The 17,190-nt window shown below is 52.5% G+C and overlaps 1 protein-coding gene across 4 annotated transcripts in view; it reads right to left on the reverse strand.

Annotated features, from left to right (window-relative positions):
• The window catches only part of LOC140410599 (b(0,+)-type amino acid transporter 1), a 72,165-nt gene that overhangs the window by 32,529 nt on the left and 22,446 nt on the right, over positions 1 to 17,190 (reverse strand). For all 4 annotated transcript variants that reach the window (XM_072498880.1, XM_072498881.1, XM_072498883.1 and 1 more), the window contains exon 2: positions 9,403 to 9,536. In XM_072498880.1, coding sequence (XP_072354981.1) covers positions 9,403 to 9,536 — 134 coding nt within the window. The remainder of the gene's footprint in view (positions 1 to 9,402; positions 9,537 to 17,190) is intronic.

Below are 17,190 nucleotides of genomic sequence, written 5' to 3' on the forward strand. Positions count from 1 at the left end.
GTGGGGGGGGTGTGGTAGGTAGGAGGTGAGGGGGCTGGGGGTAGGGGAGGGGGCACCACCATTGGGAGGGTGGGGAATTATCAAACAGAATAAACACCTTTGTGCACAACCAGTATGATGCCCCTGTCACTTTCTTCCACAATACGGGCTGACCTCCGAACCCTTGGCTCATCTCTCCAGGCATACCCCCCCTCCTTGTGGCACTCACCCAGCCGTCAACAGTCCCCGGAGCTGTGTCCCATCCTCTGGGTGTTTGGATGTTTGCTGCTGTGTGTGTGTTGTTGCTTCCTGCAGTGTTCAGGCATCAAGGTTTGATTGGGATGCTACGCAATGAATCCCACATTCTACATGGCCTGCCCAACCACGGGGATCCACTTGGATCGTGTGAAGTGCTCACTTAACCGTGATTGCCAATTCTTCAGCCACACAGCCAGAGGCCCCAGCAGTCACTGGGGGTTATGGGTGGTCATTGGGTCAGACAAGCAGGGACAAGGATTGTACCCCAGAACGGGTACACAATTCAGGGGTTGGCATGTCGGTGCCACGAGCGGTTGCCACCCCCCTCCCGCAGCGCCTCCCTCCCCACCCTCCTATGACGGCCCAGCCCTGCTGAGGGTCCTCTACCCCCAGCCGAGTCTTCCTCACCCCCCCCCCCCCCCCCATCGAGCACTGAGGTGGAAAATCCAGCGCCCCCAGGCTCCTTTTTGTGAGCAAAGATGGCTACTCACCTCCTCAGCTCCCACAGAAGCCCTTCCGCCTGGTTCACGATTTTCAAAAGGAGTACTAATCATCGCCAGCGTGAGCACTTGCTGGGGAATCCGTTGAATGACAGGAGGCTGTTGGGTATGTGCTAGCTTCCATTAATTGTATGGAAATTGGGCTTAAGTGGTGATAATTGTTTTATCGACATGCTATAGCGAGATCCCAATTTCGCCTACGGGAGCGGGCCGGTTACATCGCAAACTTTTTGGCGCCTGGCGCGGTTCTCGTTTTTGGCCTATCTCACTTTTCTCCGGCCTCGTTTCGCTTGAGCGAGAACGTAATGAAACCGGACAATCGCGCCCTTAGAATCTTTTGGGCTGCCATTTGAAAGTGAACTTATAGGTCCCCCACACCCCCACCCATAGGCAATGTCACCCCCCCGCATAGAGGCACTACCCCACACCCCCCAAGTGAGGACACCCCGTTATGGGGCCCCTGGGAGTCCCCCCTCTTCAGGCCCCCCAAGCCCCCTTACAGCACCCCACCCTTCCAGGACCCCAATCCACTACCCTCCCCAACCTCCCAGAGGCCCCTACCTATCTGCCCTGCTCATGTTCACCCTTCAAACCCCCCCCCACCAACCCTCCTTTCATGGGCATTGCCACCCTGGAACCCAGGTAGTGTTCCAGTAAGCTTGACAGTGCCATCCGGGCACATTGGCAGTGCCAGGTGCCTGCTGGGCAGTGCCTAGGTGCCCATGTTCCAGGGGGAGAGCCTGGGGGGTCACCCTGCCTTGACCCTGACCACCTGGGGTCTCCGATGGCCCGGGAGACTCTCGGATGCCTTTCCGCCTGGTCCACTCTTGTGTGGACCAGTGCTGAATGGCGCCCTGCTGTGGCCTTGCTGAGGAGAGCGGTGGATCCCGCGATGCAGGTGGGTACTGGGTACATGTTTAAAACATGCTTCGGCGCACGCCGTTGGTCATGCATCTTGTGGGCGTGTTTCTGCCTCACGGGACTTCGGTGAATCCCGCAGGGCACAAAGACTGCCAGGAAGACAGCGAGAGGACTCTCCCGGCATTCACCGGCCACACCCTGCTCAAGCGGAAGCACAACGCAGCTGGTGGATCGTGTGCAAAGTAAGATGGCTCAGTGTGTTTGAAGATTTCTGCCGGCTGATGCATGATCAATAACTCCAGAAGCGAGATTGAAGACAATTGAAGGCTTTAATACGCTAGATGTTTCCCCCAGCAGCGCAAGTACAGAAGAAAGCTGCTGGGGCGGCACGGGCTCTTATACCCAGCCTTGCAGGGCGGAGCTAACATACAGGCTTAACCAATGGGAACAAGTTCATTCTCCACCGGCATTACTAGGTACCGTAATCCTTCTAACACAGACTACCACATTCACCCCCTGTTAAAATAGAGTCCGGCAGGGGTGGTGGCTTCGTATTACATCGTGGGAAAGTGGTAGAAGTTACAGTTATGAAGGTACCATAATACCTCCGTACAGAGTTTTGCCTTGTTACATCTTAACTATTTACAGCAGTAATGTACATTTCAAAATGATGCAATTAGTCGATCGGGGGCCCTGGTCAACCTCTGCGATCGTCGTAGCTTTGGTGGTGATGCTGGTGGAGGTTCGGGCGTCTGTGACTCCGGGAGCTTGGTTTCAGCTTCTGTAGCAGCTTCATCATCCCTAGACGGGGCCAGTGGAAGGACCGACTGACCTGGGAAGGGGGCGGCTGTGGAGTGCGCCGGTGGGCGGGAGGGCCTAGACGGGGCCGGTGGGAGAACCGATCCACCTGGGAAGGGGGCGGCTGTGGGGTGCGCCGGTGGGAGGGAGGGTGGTACTGGTGGCTGGGGTGTGTGTGGGGATCCAGCAGGCACCAGGTCCCGTAGGGAGACCGTATCCTGTCGGCCGTCGGGGTACTGAGGGTTAGCGTGGAGGAGAAGGACCCTCTTGGCCAACGGGTCCAATTTGTGCGCCTGCACGTGTTTTTGGAGCAGGATGGGTCCGGGAGCTGCCAGCCAGGTCGGGAGCGAGGTCCCAGAGGAGGAATTCCTGGGGAAGACGAGACGTTTGTGAGGTGTTTGGTTGATCATGGTACAGAGCAGTGACCGGATGGACTGGAGGGCATCCGGGAGGACTTCCTGCCAGTGGGAGACTGGGAGATTCCTGGACCGCAGGGCCAGTAGGACGGTCTTCCAGACCGTTCTGTTCTCCCTCTCTACCTGTCCGTTTCCCCGGGGGTTGTAACTGGTCGTCCTGCTCGAGGCAATGCCCTTGTTGAGCAGGAATTGACGCAGTTAGTCGCTCATAAAGGAGGACCCCCTATCACTGTGTATGTAGGCGGGGAAACCAAATAGCGTAAAGATACTATGGAGGGCTTTTATGACGGTGGTTGCGGTCATTCGGGGCAGGGGATGGCAAATGGGAACCGGGAGTACTCGTCAATCATGTTCAGGAAGAACGTGTTGTGGTCGGTGGAGGGGAGGGGGCCTTTGAAATCCATACTGAGGTGTTCAAAGGGACGAGAAGCCTTTATCAGGTGCGCTTTCTCTGGCCTGTAGAAGTGCGGTTTGCACTCCACGCAGATTTGGCAGTCCCTGGTGGCTGTTCTGACCTCCTCGATGGAGTAGGGCAGGTTGCGGGTCTTGATGAAGTGGAAAAATCGAGTGACCCCCGGGTGGCACAGGTCCTCGTGGAGGGCTCGGAGACGGTCCACTTGTGCATTGGCACATGTGCCGTGGGATAGGGCATCAGGAGGCTCGTTTAGCTTCCCGGGAAGTTGTAGGTGGAGAGTTCGATCCTCCACCATAAGATCTTGTCGTTTTTTATCTTGCCCCGCTGTGCATTATCGAACATGAAAGCAACCGACCGTTGGTCAGTGAGGAGAGTGAATCTCCTGCCGGCCAGGTAATGCCTCCAATGTCACACAGTTTCTAGTATGGCCTGGGCCTCCATTTCGACTGAGGAATGGCGGATTTCAGAGGTGTTGAGGTGCGTGAGAAGAAGGCCACGGGTCTGCCCGCTTGGTTGAGGGTGGCCGCCAGAGCTACGTCAGAGGCGTCGCTTTTGACCTGGAAGGGGAGGGACTCGTCGATGGCGTGCATCGTGGCCTTTGCAATGTCTGCTTTGATGCGGCTGAAGGCCTGGTGGGCCTCTATCGACAGGGGAAAATCTGTGGATTGGATCAGTGGACGGGCCTTGTCCGCATAGTTGGGGACCCACTGGGCATAGTAGAAAAAAAACCTAGGCAGCGCTTCAGGGCCTTGGAGCAGTGTGGGAGTGGGAACTCCATAAGGGGGCGCATGCATTCAGGGTCGGGGCCTATAACTCCGTTACGCACTACATAGCCAAGGATGGCTAGGCAGTCGGTGCTGAACACGCATTTATCCTTGTTATACGTGAGGTTAAGGATTTTTGCAGTCTGGAAGAATTTTCGGAGGTTGGTGTCGTGGTCCTGCTGGTCGTGACCGCAGATGGTGACATTATCGAGGTACGGGAATGTGGCCTGTAAACCGTACCGGTCAACCATTCGGTCCATCTCTCGTTGGAAGACCGAGACCCCATTAGTGACACCGAAGGGAACCCTTAAGAAGTGGTAGAGCCGCCCATCTGCTTCGAAAGCAGTGTATTTGCGGTCACTAGTGCGGATGGGGAGCTGGTGGTAGGCGGACTTAAGATCCACCGTGGAGAAGATCTTGTAATGCGCGATCCTGTTTACCAGGTCGGATATGCGGGGAGAGGGTACGCGTCCAGCTGCGTAAACCTGTTGATGGTCTGACTGTAGTCGATGACCATCCTGTGCTTCTCCCCGGTCTTTACCACCACTACGTGAGCTCTCCAGGGACTGTTGGACCTCTGACCTAATAAAGATCCGATCCTGGGCACTGTACTGTCTGCTCCTGGTGGCGACGGGTTTGCAATCCGGGGTGAGGTTCGCAAACAGGGCAGGCGGATCGACCTTGAGGGTCATGAGGATGCAGACAGTGAGGGGGGGTTTAGGGCCACCGAATTTGAAAGTTAGACTTTGGAGGTTGCGTTGAAAGTCCAACCCTAGGAGTGTGGCCGCGCAGAGGTGAGGGAGGACGTAGAGTCGGTAGATTTTGAATTCCCTTCCCTGGACCGTGAGGTTAGCTACACAAAAGCCCTTGATCACTACTGAGTGAGATCTGGAGGCCAGGGAGATGTTTTGATTAACAGGGTGGACGGGGAGAGAACAGCGCCTTACCGTGTCGGGGTATATGAAGCTCTCTGTGCTCCCAGAGTCGATTAGGCAGGACGCTTCATTCCCATTAATAAGCACCGTCGTCGTAGCAGTCGAGAGTGTTCAGGGCCGAGACTGGTCCAGGGTCACCAAGGCTAATCGTGGCAGCAGTTGGATGTTCTCTTCGGGCGGAACTGGGGTCCTGGGAGTCCATCCAAGATGGCGGCGCCCACTGGTCGCACATGGCTGGGGGGTGCCCATCCATCGCACGTGGCGTCCGCGGGACAAGATGGCGGCACCCGGAGGCCACACGTGGCCCTGGAGGAGGAAGATGGCGCCGCCCGCTGGCCGCATGGGGTCCGTGGAGAGGGTTGTGATGGCGGTCTGTATTCGCCTCCGGAGACCGCAGCGACCGCCCGGGCCTGGCATACCGCCACGACGTGGCCCTTTTTGCCGCATCCCTTGCAGATGGATGAACGGGCCGGACAGCGCTGTCGGGGGTGCTTGGCTTGCCCGCAAAAATAGCAGCGGGGGCCCCCCCGGGTTGCCAGGCCATCTCGCAGCACAAGCTTATGGGGGGATGGGAGACGCCTCGGGGTCGACCGCGTGGGGGGGTTCCACGCTGCTCAGAGGGCTGCCGCGCAGTCGGGGTCGTAAACGCGGGTGTTTTGGGAGGCCACATCCAGGGAGTCGGCAAGGGCCCGTGCCTCCTTGAGGCCTAGTGTCTCTCCAGCAATCGCTGGCGGATTTGGGAGGACAACATACCTGCAACGAAATCGTCCCGGATCAAAAGTTCTGTGTGGTCGCTCGCCGAAACTTGCGGGCAGCTGCAGTTTCTCACCAACACCACAAGCGCATGGTAGAATTCTTCCAGTGATTCCCCAGGGATTTGTCGCCTCGTCGCTAGTAGATGTCGGGCATAGACCTGGTTTACAGGGCGAATATAATGTCCTTTCAGCAGCTCCATTGCGGCATCGAAATCGCCCGCGTCCTCGATGAGGGTGTAAATTTCTGGGCTCACCCTCGAGTGCAGAATTTGTAGTTTCTGTTCTCCCGTGGGTGTGTTTTCGGCCTACCCGAGAGATCCGTTGAAACACGCCAGCCAGTGCTTGAAGGTTGTCGCTGTGTTTGCCGCGTGGGGGCTGAGTTGTAGACACTCCGGCTTGATTCGGAGCTCCATTCTTTAAAAACTAGCGTATTAAATTGATGCCCGATCAATAACTCCAGAAGCGAGATTGGAGACAATTTAAGGCTTTAATACGCTAGATGTTACCCCCAGCAGCGCAGGTACAGAAGAAAGCTGCTGGGGCGGCACGGGCTCTTATACCCAGCCTTGCAGGGCGGAGCTAACATACAGGGTTAACCAATGGGAACAAGTACATTCACCACCAATGGTATTCCGGCATTACCAGGTACCGTAATCCTTCTAACACAGACTACCACACAGACGACTGCTCCTTCAATCACAGCCTGTTTCGCTCCCATATTTGCTGCTAATGTGGACAATAGTGAGCCCATCAGCAGAAAACATGGGTGGAGACTGTGATTGAAGGAGCAGTCAATACTGGCAACTGAGTGTACGTGAAGATAGAAAAATAAGCGCTCAATGTGCAGGACCTTCACTCACCATAATACTGTCTCATCGCTCCGGTTCCCACTTTGTCCAGACATCTCCGCATTTTCCTGCTTCCCCTGCAGCTTCCCTGCTTCTCCTGGCATCCTGGCATTCCCATGATTGTTGGCTCCCTCGATATTCAGGTGCCGCTAGGCCTCAGGCCTCGCTTCAGGTCTCTCGTCCACTCTTCCTGCACCCCCCCCCAACCCCCCCCCCCCAACCCCCCCCCGGCCCCTGCACCCCCCAGCCAATTTAGTGAGGGTGGGTAATTGAGTGTGAGAGTGATGGAAGATGAGTGATGGTGAGTGGTAGGGTGGGTGAGGGGCAGGCAGGTGGATGCAAAGATGGCTGAGTGTGAGTGGAGTGAAGTGTGTGTGTGGGGTCAGTGAGTGGGTGTTAGGGGTGCATGTGAATGAGGGGTGTGAATGTGGCGTGGGTGTGGGTTTGTGTGCATACCCACGTGTGCGTGTGTATGCGGGAGGGGTACATGTGTGGCCTCACATGCACACACCAATAGCCACTCTCACTGAGGGCGAGTGAGTGAGCAAATTGAGACTGGGAATGAGCAGGACACATACACACTCATGTCCTTTCACACCCTAATTACACATGTCCTTATTTATTACTCATTTTAATTGTGAATTTATTGTTATGACTTTCTTGCTCAGCAAATTGTTTCTCTTTTTGAAATTCATGTTTAATGTTGTGTCAAAGCTTAACTTTCTGAAATTTGTTCATCGGTCCCCTGAGGGTGATAAAAATTGAAATGTGGCCTCCCATATGAAAAAGTTGGACAAATCTGTTGTAAGGTCACCGTAATCTGATGGGAAGGTGAAGGCAGACATGGCAAGGTGGGATGGTCTTCCCTTGTCGTTGACGGAGCAGGTACAGGCAATTAAGATGAACGTGTTGCCGTGTTTTTTTATTTTTCAGTGCCTGCAGATCTTTTTGCCAAAGGTGTTTTTTATGGAAGTGGAGAGGACGATTACCTTGTTTATTTGTGTGTGTGTGTGTGGGGGGTGGGGGGGGCGGTGGTTAGGATTAGGTAGGTGCTGTTGCAGATAGGACGGCAGTCAGGGGGGGCTGGGTCTTCCGAATTTACTGTATTATTACTGGGCGGCGAATGTTGAAAAGGTGAGGAGCTGGGTCAGAGGGGGGGACTCCCAGTGGGTTAGAATGGAGATGAGTTTGTACTGGGGGTTGGGGTTAAGGGAGCTGGCAACAGCCAAGCTCCCCATGGCCCCAGGAAAATATTTGGGGAGTGCGGTGGTGGTGGTGACGTGGAAGATCTGGAGGCAGTTGCGCCAGCACTTTAAATTCTGGGCAAGGTCAAGGGAAATGCCGATTCGGGGAAACAATAGATTTGAGACAGGGACGTGGGATGGGATTTTTTTTAGAGATTGGAGGAGAGGGGAGTTAGGGTTTTAAAGGACCTGTTTCTGGGGGACCGGTTTGCAAGGCTGGAGGAGCTGGGGGAGAAATATGGTTTAGGGGAGGGGGAGATGTTCAGATATATGCAGGTCCGAGATTTTGCCAGGAAGGAGATGCAGAGCCTTCCAGTGGTGCTGACCTCCACACTGTTGGAGGAGGTGCTGACGACAGGGGGAATGGAGAAGGGGGTGGTGTCGGCGATTTATGGGGTGATTCTGGGAGAGGACAAGGTATCGCTGGAGGGGATTAAGGCAAAGTGGGAGGAAGAATTGCGGGAGGGCATGGAGATGGGGTTGTGGTGTGAGGTGCTCCGGAGGGCGAATGCTACCATCTCGTGCACGAGGTTGGGGCTGATACAGTTGAAGGTGGTGTATAGATTGCACCTCACTAGGGCGAGGTTGAGCCACCTCTTTGAGGGGGTGGGGGGTGTTTGTGATTTGCAGGAGTCCTGAAAATCTGTTCATATGATTTGGTCCTGTCCAAAACTGGAGGGGTGTTGGAGGGAGGTCTTCAGGGTAATCTCGAGGGTGGTGCACATGAGGCCCCCTAGAAGCCATATGCGGGGTGTCGGACCAGCCAGGGTTGGAGGCAGGTGCGGAGGCAGATGTCTTAGCCTTCGACTTGCTGATCGCCCGAAGGCGGATCCTGTTGGGGTGGAGGTCAGCTTGTCCGCCCTGTGCCTCGGCGTGGCGGGGGGGGGGGGGGGGGGGGAGCGACACCTACTGGGGGAGTTTGGAATGTATAGGTTATTGGTGATTATGTATGTGGTGATTATGGATTCTTGTTCTTTCATGATCTGTGTTTAAAATGTTGTGGGCTGTTTGGGGGTGGGAGGGGTAAAGGGATTATTAGCCAGGGAATTGCCATTGTATTTGTTATTGTTGACTATTTGTTGGTGGGTATATGTTTGATGAAAATGTGAACAAGGAAGAGAATAAAAATATACATTTTTAAAAATCTGTTGTAAGGTCACCAAGCCTGTTCCTTTTCAAGTCCTCCAGTGCAGAAAACCACCCAAGTCGGGTTTGTACAAGTGAATAGTGAAATCACCTCATGTTGGGAGTCAGCAACAAGAGGTCATCAATTGAAAATAATCGCTCGAGAGATTGACGAGAGTAGTTAGAGAACAAGAGATCAACAAGATCAATGAAAGTTTTTCAATGAGCAGTGAGTGAGACAAGACCTCATCTTGTACAGGAAGCTGACGGAGACATGGGGGCGTGGGGGGTGGGGGGGGCGGTATTGGTGTTGTTACCGAGATTAGTTTCAGATGACTTCAACAGCCCACAGAACTGAGATGGACTAAAAGACATTCTTCTGGAATTGATGGGATTTGCTGATTAAAGATTGCCACTGCAGGTAAGTTCATTTGCCAAATATATTCTTTGAATCAATATATTTAAAAACAAAAATCGCAATTTATGTTGGCACAAGTAACTTACCCCCATGTTACAGCCACAGCACCAGATGTTATCATTTCAGCTGGACTCATGGCTGCCAGGTAGCTGATATTTACCATTAAATACAGCAATGTCACCAGTGGAAGTGAAATCAATAAAGCCCGAGGCAGATTCACCTGAAACAGAAAATTGAGCATATGCTTGATCATAGGTTTAGATTGATGAACAAAAGCAAAGTAAAGTCTGTTAGTTCAGCCTGTGGAGACACTATGATTAGCTTCAATACCCACAATTTCTCATCCATTGATTTTGATGGATGGAAAATCATTGTAGTACATCTTGATGTTGAAAGCCGTCCATCATGTTGGCTGCCCAGAGATCTTGCAAACTTAGTTGCAGGAGGACACGCCTTGAGCAATAATTTCTTCCATGTTTCAATACTCACTTTTCAGGTTCACGCATGAAAAATGGACTGACATTGCTGTAAATTTGGTAGGCCAATTAACTTCCACATTTCCATCATTCAGCTTTTTTCTCATCTTTGAAGAAGGCAAAGATAACCCCCAACTTCTTTTCCCTAATACCAATCTCCACTTTAAACTTTCCCTCCGCTGCCCCATCATCTGTACCATGAATGCCAAGTGTCTGGAGCTCATAGACTTCTTTCTCTCAAGGTAGGAAGAACTTGGCAGATACAGAGTCCTGCAGAAGAAGGTAAGTGCAACCTGGGATGGAAGGATAGGAGACCTTTACAAGGCACTCTGACTCCACAAAGAAAATACAAACAAAAATTTATATGGCATGCTTAAGGTGATGCACAGAGCTGTACTCGGGTATGTTACCACAGTTTGTTGGGTATTATTATGATTTTTTAAATTTAAAAATAAATAAATTTTAGAGTACCCAATTCATTTTTTCCAATTAAGGGGCAATTTGGCATGGCCAATCCACCTACCCTGCACATCTTTGGGTTGTGGGGGCGAAACCCACGAAAACATCGGGAGAATGTGCAAACTCCACACAGACAGTGACCCAGAGCTGGGATCGAACCTGCAACCTCGGCACCGTGAGGCAGCAGTGCTAACCCATTGCTTCACTGTGCTGCCCCTTATTATGATTTTATGATACTTAGGGATTGTTTGCTGTACAAGCCACAAGATACATAATAACAGTTATGCATAGATATAAATTGAAGACACCAGAGTTTCTATGTGCTCTGCTCAAAGTAAAAGTGAAACACATTTATCTTCTAATGATGTCATGCTGACACCCCTTAAAGGCATATTACAAGAGTTGCTACCAGCACTTTCTCCATGGCGGCCCCAGGAGTTCTCCAAGAACCCACCCGCTTCCTCCATCCTGGGATCCCAAGGACCTCTTCACTATTTGCATTGGAGAAGGTGTGCCTAGTGTTGCATGTTTCTGAACTCAACCAAACAACATCTCAGGTAATGTTATATTGATCCACTTCTAGATACATTAAAGGAATACACATGCATTAGTCATGCAGATCTGATCCAGATTGCAAGGGAGTTTTATTGTTTTACTCCCAAAACTCATTATCGAAATAGAGATGTGGAAGAGTACATCCCACTTGCAGCCAGCTACTGCCTGCCTGTCTAACTGCGGGCCCCAATATTAATACAAAGGCAGGATTCAAGCCAGTGGGTTTGATGGGGTGGCGGTGGGGTGGGATGGGGGCGGTGAATTAAAGTGAATGGGATGTGTCGTAGAGATTATGATGGGCAGGGTTAAATGGGCACAATTTCCTGGAAACATTTCCACGTGTGGTAGCGAGCGGGCATTGCCGCAAGCTTCCCGGTGCTCAGTCCAGCGAGGCCGACAACACACTTAACACTTAATTAGACCTCATGGGTTTCTCGCCGCAAACGGCGGCTCGCAAGCTGATTTACCGGCACCACGCTCGCCAGCCCCCCCCCCCCCCCCTCCCCCCCCCGCTAACAAGGTCGGGCACCACTTAAGCTGCACTTGCTCAGCCAACCCCAGCCAGCTCGCAATAATGGCGCCGAGGAGATCGGTCCCAAGATTCGGGGATTCTGACCTGGGAGGCTCCTAGACGCTGTGGAGGCCAGGAGAGAAGTCCTGTTCCCCCGATGGTCCCGGAGAGTTAGCCACAAGGCAGCCAGTGCTGCCTAGGATGAGGTGGCGGCAGCTGTCAGCTGGGGGAGTGTGACCAGGAGGATTGTCCTTCATAGAACATAGAACATTACAGCGCAGTACAGGCCCTTCGGCCCTCGATGTTGCACCGACCTGTGAAACCACGATAAAGCCCATCTACACTATTCCCTTATCGTCCATATGTCTATCCAATGACCATTTGAATGCCCTTAGTGTTGGCGAGTCCACTACTGTTGCAGGCAGGGCATTCCACACCCTTACTACTCTCTGAGTAAAGAACCTACCTCTGACATCTGTCCTATATCTATCTCCCCTCAATTTAAAGCTATGTCCCCTCATGCTAGACATCACCATCCGAGGAAAAAGGCTCTCACTGTCCACCCTATCCAATCCTCTGATCATCTTGTATGCCTCAATTAAGTCACCTCTTAACCTTCTTCTCGCTAATGAAAACAGCCTCAAGTCCCTCAGCCTTTCCTCATAAGATCTTCCCTCCATACTAAGCAACATCCTGGTAAATCTCCTCTGCACCCTTTCCAATGCTTCCACATCCTTCCTAAAATGCGGCGACCAGAATTGCACGCAATACTCCAAATGCGGCCGCAGTGCCGGAAGAAGGTCAACGACCTACACTGGGCAGCACAAGTGAGTAGACACCAACCCACGCCCCCCGCCCCCCACCACTGACACCATGTGTGTGGCTAATGAATCCCTCGCTGTGTCTCCTCAGGAAAAGCTCTCCCGTAATCGTCAGGAGAAAGCCAAGACTGGCGGAGGCGTGCTGGAGAAGAATCCTCACCTCCTTCGAGGATCGGGCCCTGGAGGTGACCGGTGTGGCTGAAGAGAGTGCGGTCACCCACGCAGAGGCTGGCGGATGCCGCAGCGGTGAGGAACTACCAGTCTCCACCCGGAAGACCTGTCAAACGTGATTTGTATTGCCTCAGACTGACCCATCCCTCCCACAGACCACATGTCCATTCTCCCACAGTTCCTCCAGCTGACGGTGCCGGCCCATCCCAGGTAGCACCCTCTCCTGATTCGGAGCTGAAAACCTAGGAGGAGAGCTCCGAGGATGCAACAGTTATAGTCGCGGCATAGCAGTCATCCCCACCCTCCACCCCGGGGGGTGGGGGTGCAGCACCATTGGGAGTGAGGTATTGTGCGACACATTAAACATCTTTTTTGCGCAACCATTATGATGCCTCTGTCACTTTCTTCCACAATGTGGGCTGACCTCCGAACCTTTGCCCATCTCTCCAGGCATGCCAGGCATGTCCGGGTCCCCCCCCCCCACCCCCCCCCCCCCCCCGTGGCACTCACCCACCCTCTGGCTGTAGGCATGTCCCCAGAACTGTGTCCCATCCTCTGGGTGTTCGGATGTTGGCTGTTGCGTGTGTGGTGTTGCCTCCCGCAGTGTTCAAGTACTGTGTCCAGACATCAGTGTGATTGGGATACTAGCCAATGGCTCCCACATGCTACATGGCCCGTCCACCCACGGGAATCCACTTGGCAAGTGTGAAGTGTTCACTCAACCATAATTGCCAATTCCCTATTAGCAATAGCCTTCAGTCGTGCAGCCAGAGGCCTCAGCAGTCGGTTGGGGTTATTGGTGGTCATTGGGGCAGACAGGCAGGGACAATGATTGCCCCCGGAACGGGTACATAATCCAGGGGTTGGCATGGTGCTGCTGTGAACGGTTGCCTCCCCAGCCCCTCTGCCCCCCCCCCCCCAACCTCCCATGGTGGCCCACCCCTGCGGAGAGTCCCCCACCACCAAGTGTCTCTCACCCCCCACCGAGCACTGGGGTGGCAAGCCAAGTGCTCCCGGGCTCTTTCCCTGTGGTTGTAGCGACCTGAGTTGGCCAAGTCCTGATTTAAAATGGCGAACGGCAAAGACTGAAGGGAAATTCAGCCAACACAGGCAGAAACCAGCAGGTGCAAGTTTGCTCTGTATTTAAATCTGCAAAAGCCCAGACAGCATCGATACTAGCAGCCATCTGCATAATAATGTAGCAACCATCTACATACTAATAAGCAATCCTCGGGAACAATAGCAACATTTGGGACAAACAAAACCGCCAGACTCCCCGGTGCCAGCAGGAGCCAACACAAAAGAGGTTAACGGACACCTGAAGACCGCCCATCGATCAGGGAACCGCTCCAGTATTGGAGAAATCGAACCAAGTGATTGGAACGAAGTCCAATCACCTAGAACCAGGTACAGGGTCCGCCCCGAAAGGCGGGAAGCCCCTGGGGACTATAAAGTTAAGCCCCCAAGTTCAAATCGTTCTTCTTGACCGGGTCCCCTAGCAACGCGAACCAACATTGACCGTGACCGGTTCAACTGCCGCCGAGAGATCGTAAGTCTCAAGTCAACGCTCGCTACGAGATAGGCGCTCCTAGCTATCAATCCGTACCAACTTTGAATCCCGCAGATTCAGACCCGAACGAAAGGCCATTTGTTCCCCTGACCTGGTGGGCCAGTCCGAAGTTAAGTATAGGCCTGTTAGTTGTAGAAGTAGCTTAGACGTAGAATTTGTGCATGAGTAGCGATTAGTGTGTATAATAAATGTGCTTTGATTTAAATCTTACTAATCGGTGTATTGAGTTACTGGTCATTACTCGAACTTGAACCTCGTGGCAGTATCATAAAGATACCTGGCGACTCGAGAGCAAAGGTTATAAAACAGAGCCAAGTGAACCAACCAAAAGTTAGCAACATATTACTGGCGACTCCGCCGGGACCCGAACTAGAAGTGGCTTCACCACTCCGGAAGAACCCAAAAATTTGAATTACAGATCCAATTGGGAACAGAAAACCACAAGTGTTCAAGCAGTTCTGACCAATCCTCATAATTCGGAAATGTGTGTATGCATGCATAACTAACAGGGCTATAAGGTAAAACTGATAGATTTTTGTTGCGACAAAACTGTCGGGAGCTTGTACTTCGGAAATTAGCGAAAGCCGTACCCATATTTACAGCACCGCCTTAGCTCACCTGTTCCAAATTTAAAAGAAGCATTCGGACAAGAAAGATGCCAATGCAGGCAATGCAACGCCTCATGAACCCAGATGAATTTGCGGTCGCAGCGACCAGCAGCAGTAGAGTAGGACAATGTCCCGTATGGGAGGAAGAAATCAGGAAGTACCTCAAAGGGAAAGGATGGCCCCTTTGGAGCGAATTCTGTAGCAATGAGGAAACCGGTCCCGGGAGTATAGGACATACTTGGTGGGAGAACCTGAGCGAGATCCACAAGAAGAGCATAGGGAAAGCTCGCAAGCTGATGGCAATCGTGTCCTGCTTGGCACAATTGCGAGGCACAGAGAAGGTTGTTAGGACGCTCCGGAAAGCGATAGAAGGCATACATCAACTGAGCAAGGTCGATGTAAGTGAGATAGAAAGAGAGAATGTAGAGTTAAGGAGGAAGTTGACAGCAAAAGACGGAGAGGTGGATGATGCCAAGTGGGCACACCAGTTTTGTCTGGCGCACTTAAGCAGCTTCCAGTCCAAGTATGAAAAGGCCTATCAGGACACGCAACGTGCAGTCCTGGTACGAGAGGAAACCAAAAAGCAGGTAGAGACATTGCAGAGGCAGTGTAGTGACCTGAAGGCAGCATTAAGAGCACTCCATGCTGCCACTACAGAGCAAAGACAAAGCTCACTAGATCACGCAAAGTGCCGGAAACAGATTGCAGAACTGCAATCTCTGCTTTCAGTCCAAAAAGGATTCCAGGAAACCTTTGGAGCAAAATTAGATGAGGACGACGGCCCTGATTGGGAAGAGTTAAATGAGACAGCGCAGAGATATGTTCAGGGAACATGTGCGCAGGGAAAGCCCCAAAAGAGGAAAGCGCCCCAACCCCCCACAGAGCAGACTGTTCAGGCTCCAATGAACCCAGTCACCACCCACCGCACAGCCACATCGGACGATACGGAATTTCTGTACACCACCCCCTTAACAGTGACCCAATTACGGGGCGCGTGTGAGAAAATCACACCGTTCCTCCCCACCTCAGGCCCCCACCATTTCTTTGCCAGAGTAAAGCAGCAGGCGACCATATACGACCTGGATGAGCGAGAGCATGTAAAGCTCACAGTTTTAAGTTTAGACCCTTTGGTCGTAGCAGCCCTTCCCAACCCACAGAATGTAGGAGGAGGCACCCTTGCAGAAATGTATACCGCGATCCTGGATGCGAACGGGTATAACCGGGGTGACCCCGTAGATGGCCTCAATAAATGCAGGCAAAAGAAAACCGAGGACCCCACAGCATTTGCTGGACGCCTGTGGATCCACTTTGCAGCAATTTTTGGAGACTTAGACCGTGTCCATTTGTCCCCAGACAACATGGCCAAATGGACCCGTACCCTTATCTCCCATGCCACAGAAACAGGACAGAAAGCTTGCGCAAATTATGATCCCTCAGAGGAGGCACATAATGAAAAATGGGTCGTAAAAAGATTGTCCCGCGCCTGGGAGAAGTTTGTACAAAACAAACCCGCAGTTAAAAATCCCGAAGAAAAACAGGCCGACGCAGATATACAGGCAGTTAAAACACACCAGAACCCCGCATGGGTAAATGAAGGAAAGAACAGCCCACCACAAAAGTCACAGGAGTGTTACAACTGTGGACAATTGGGACACTTTGCAAGGGAATGCAATGCCCACGAAAGCCACAGAGATCCCAGCAGACGGGCACTCTAAGTAAGAATAAGACAGAGCCCATACATATAGTGTGAGCACCCGTTCAGATCAGACGGACCTGAATGGAACGGACTGACAGTGTTCGGGCTCCCCCAGTTGGGTCTGCGACACCCTTTGGGATAGGTCCGGACGACTGGTAGTTGCAGCAAAAATTCGGGGACAGCCCATCGAGTTTCTCTGGGACACAGGAGGGTCCCGCACCACAATAAATTCCTCCACCATGTTCCAAAAGGACACGTGGCCCACTACAGCCACTATCACCCTCAGCGGCTTTACAGGCCACTCACAGCAGGGACACATCACAGCCCCTGTACCCATTCAAATCGGCCACATCACCACCAAGCACCCCGTGGTTTTAGTTGACCTGCCCCACACAGCAGAACACATTCTGGGAACAGACTTCATGAATTCCCACAATCTATCATTTGATCCAGTCAACTAGTGTGTCTGGAAAAAGGCAAAGTCTGCAAGAGCCCCCACAACGCTCACAATAGGTGAATACGCCAACAAAATCAGTGCAGGAGGCGGATTTTGGTTTAACCCGACCACGCTTAGCACGGACAAGCAGGTTAGGGCAGTTTTACAGAAAAACAGGACAGCATTCGTGACCCACATACACGACTGTGGCCGGATGACTGGTTCAGTACAAATCACAGGACCTGACCCAAGACCCCAAAAACAGTATGGACTTCCCCAAGAGGCAGAGGGAGAAATCGCAAAAGTTATCGACAGCTTATGAGAGCAGGGCGCACTCAGATCAGTCGCCTCCACTAATAAAGCCCTGATTTGACCAGTGAGAAAGCCCGATGGATCATGGCGACTGACCATCGATTACCGGGAACTCAACAAAATCACCCCCGCAGCAGCCCCCACAATAGCCACAAGTCCCGAGACCATGCTCAAGCAGGGACTCAATTCCCGATTCTTTACGGTTTTGGACATCAGTAATGGATTCGGGTCCATTCCATTGGCAAAGGCGTGCCAGTAC

This window comes from Scyliorhinus torazame, chromosome 4 (assembly GCF_047496885.1).
Source record: "Scyliorhinus torazame isolate Kashiwa2021f chromosome 4, sScyTor2.1, whole genome shotgun sequence".
NCBI lineage: Eukaryota > Metazoa > Chordata > Chondrichthyes > Carcharhiniformes > Scyliorhinidae > Scyliorhinus > Scyliorhinus torazame.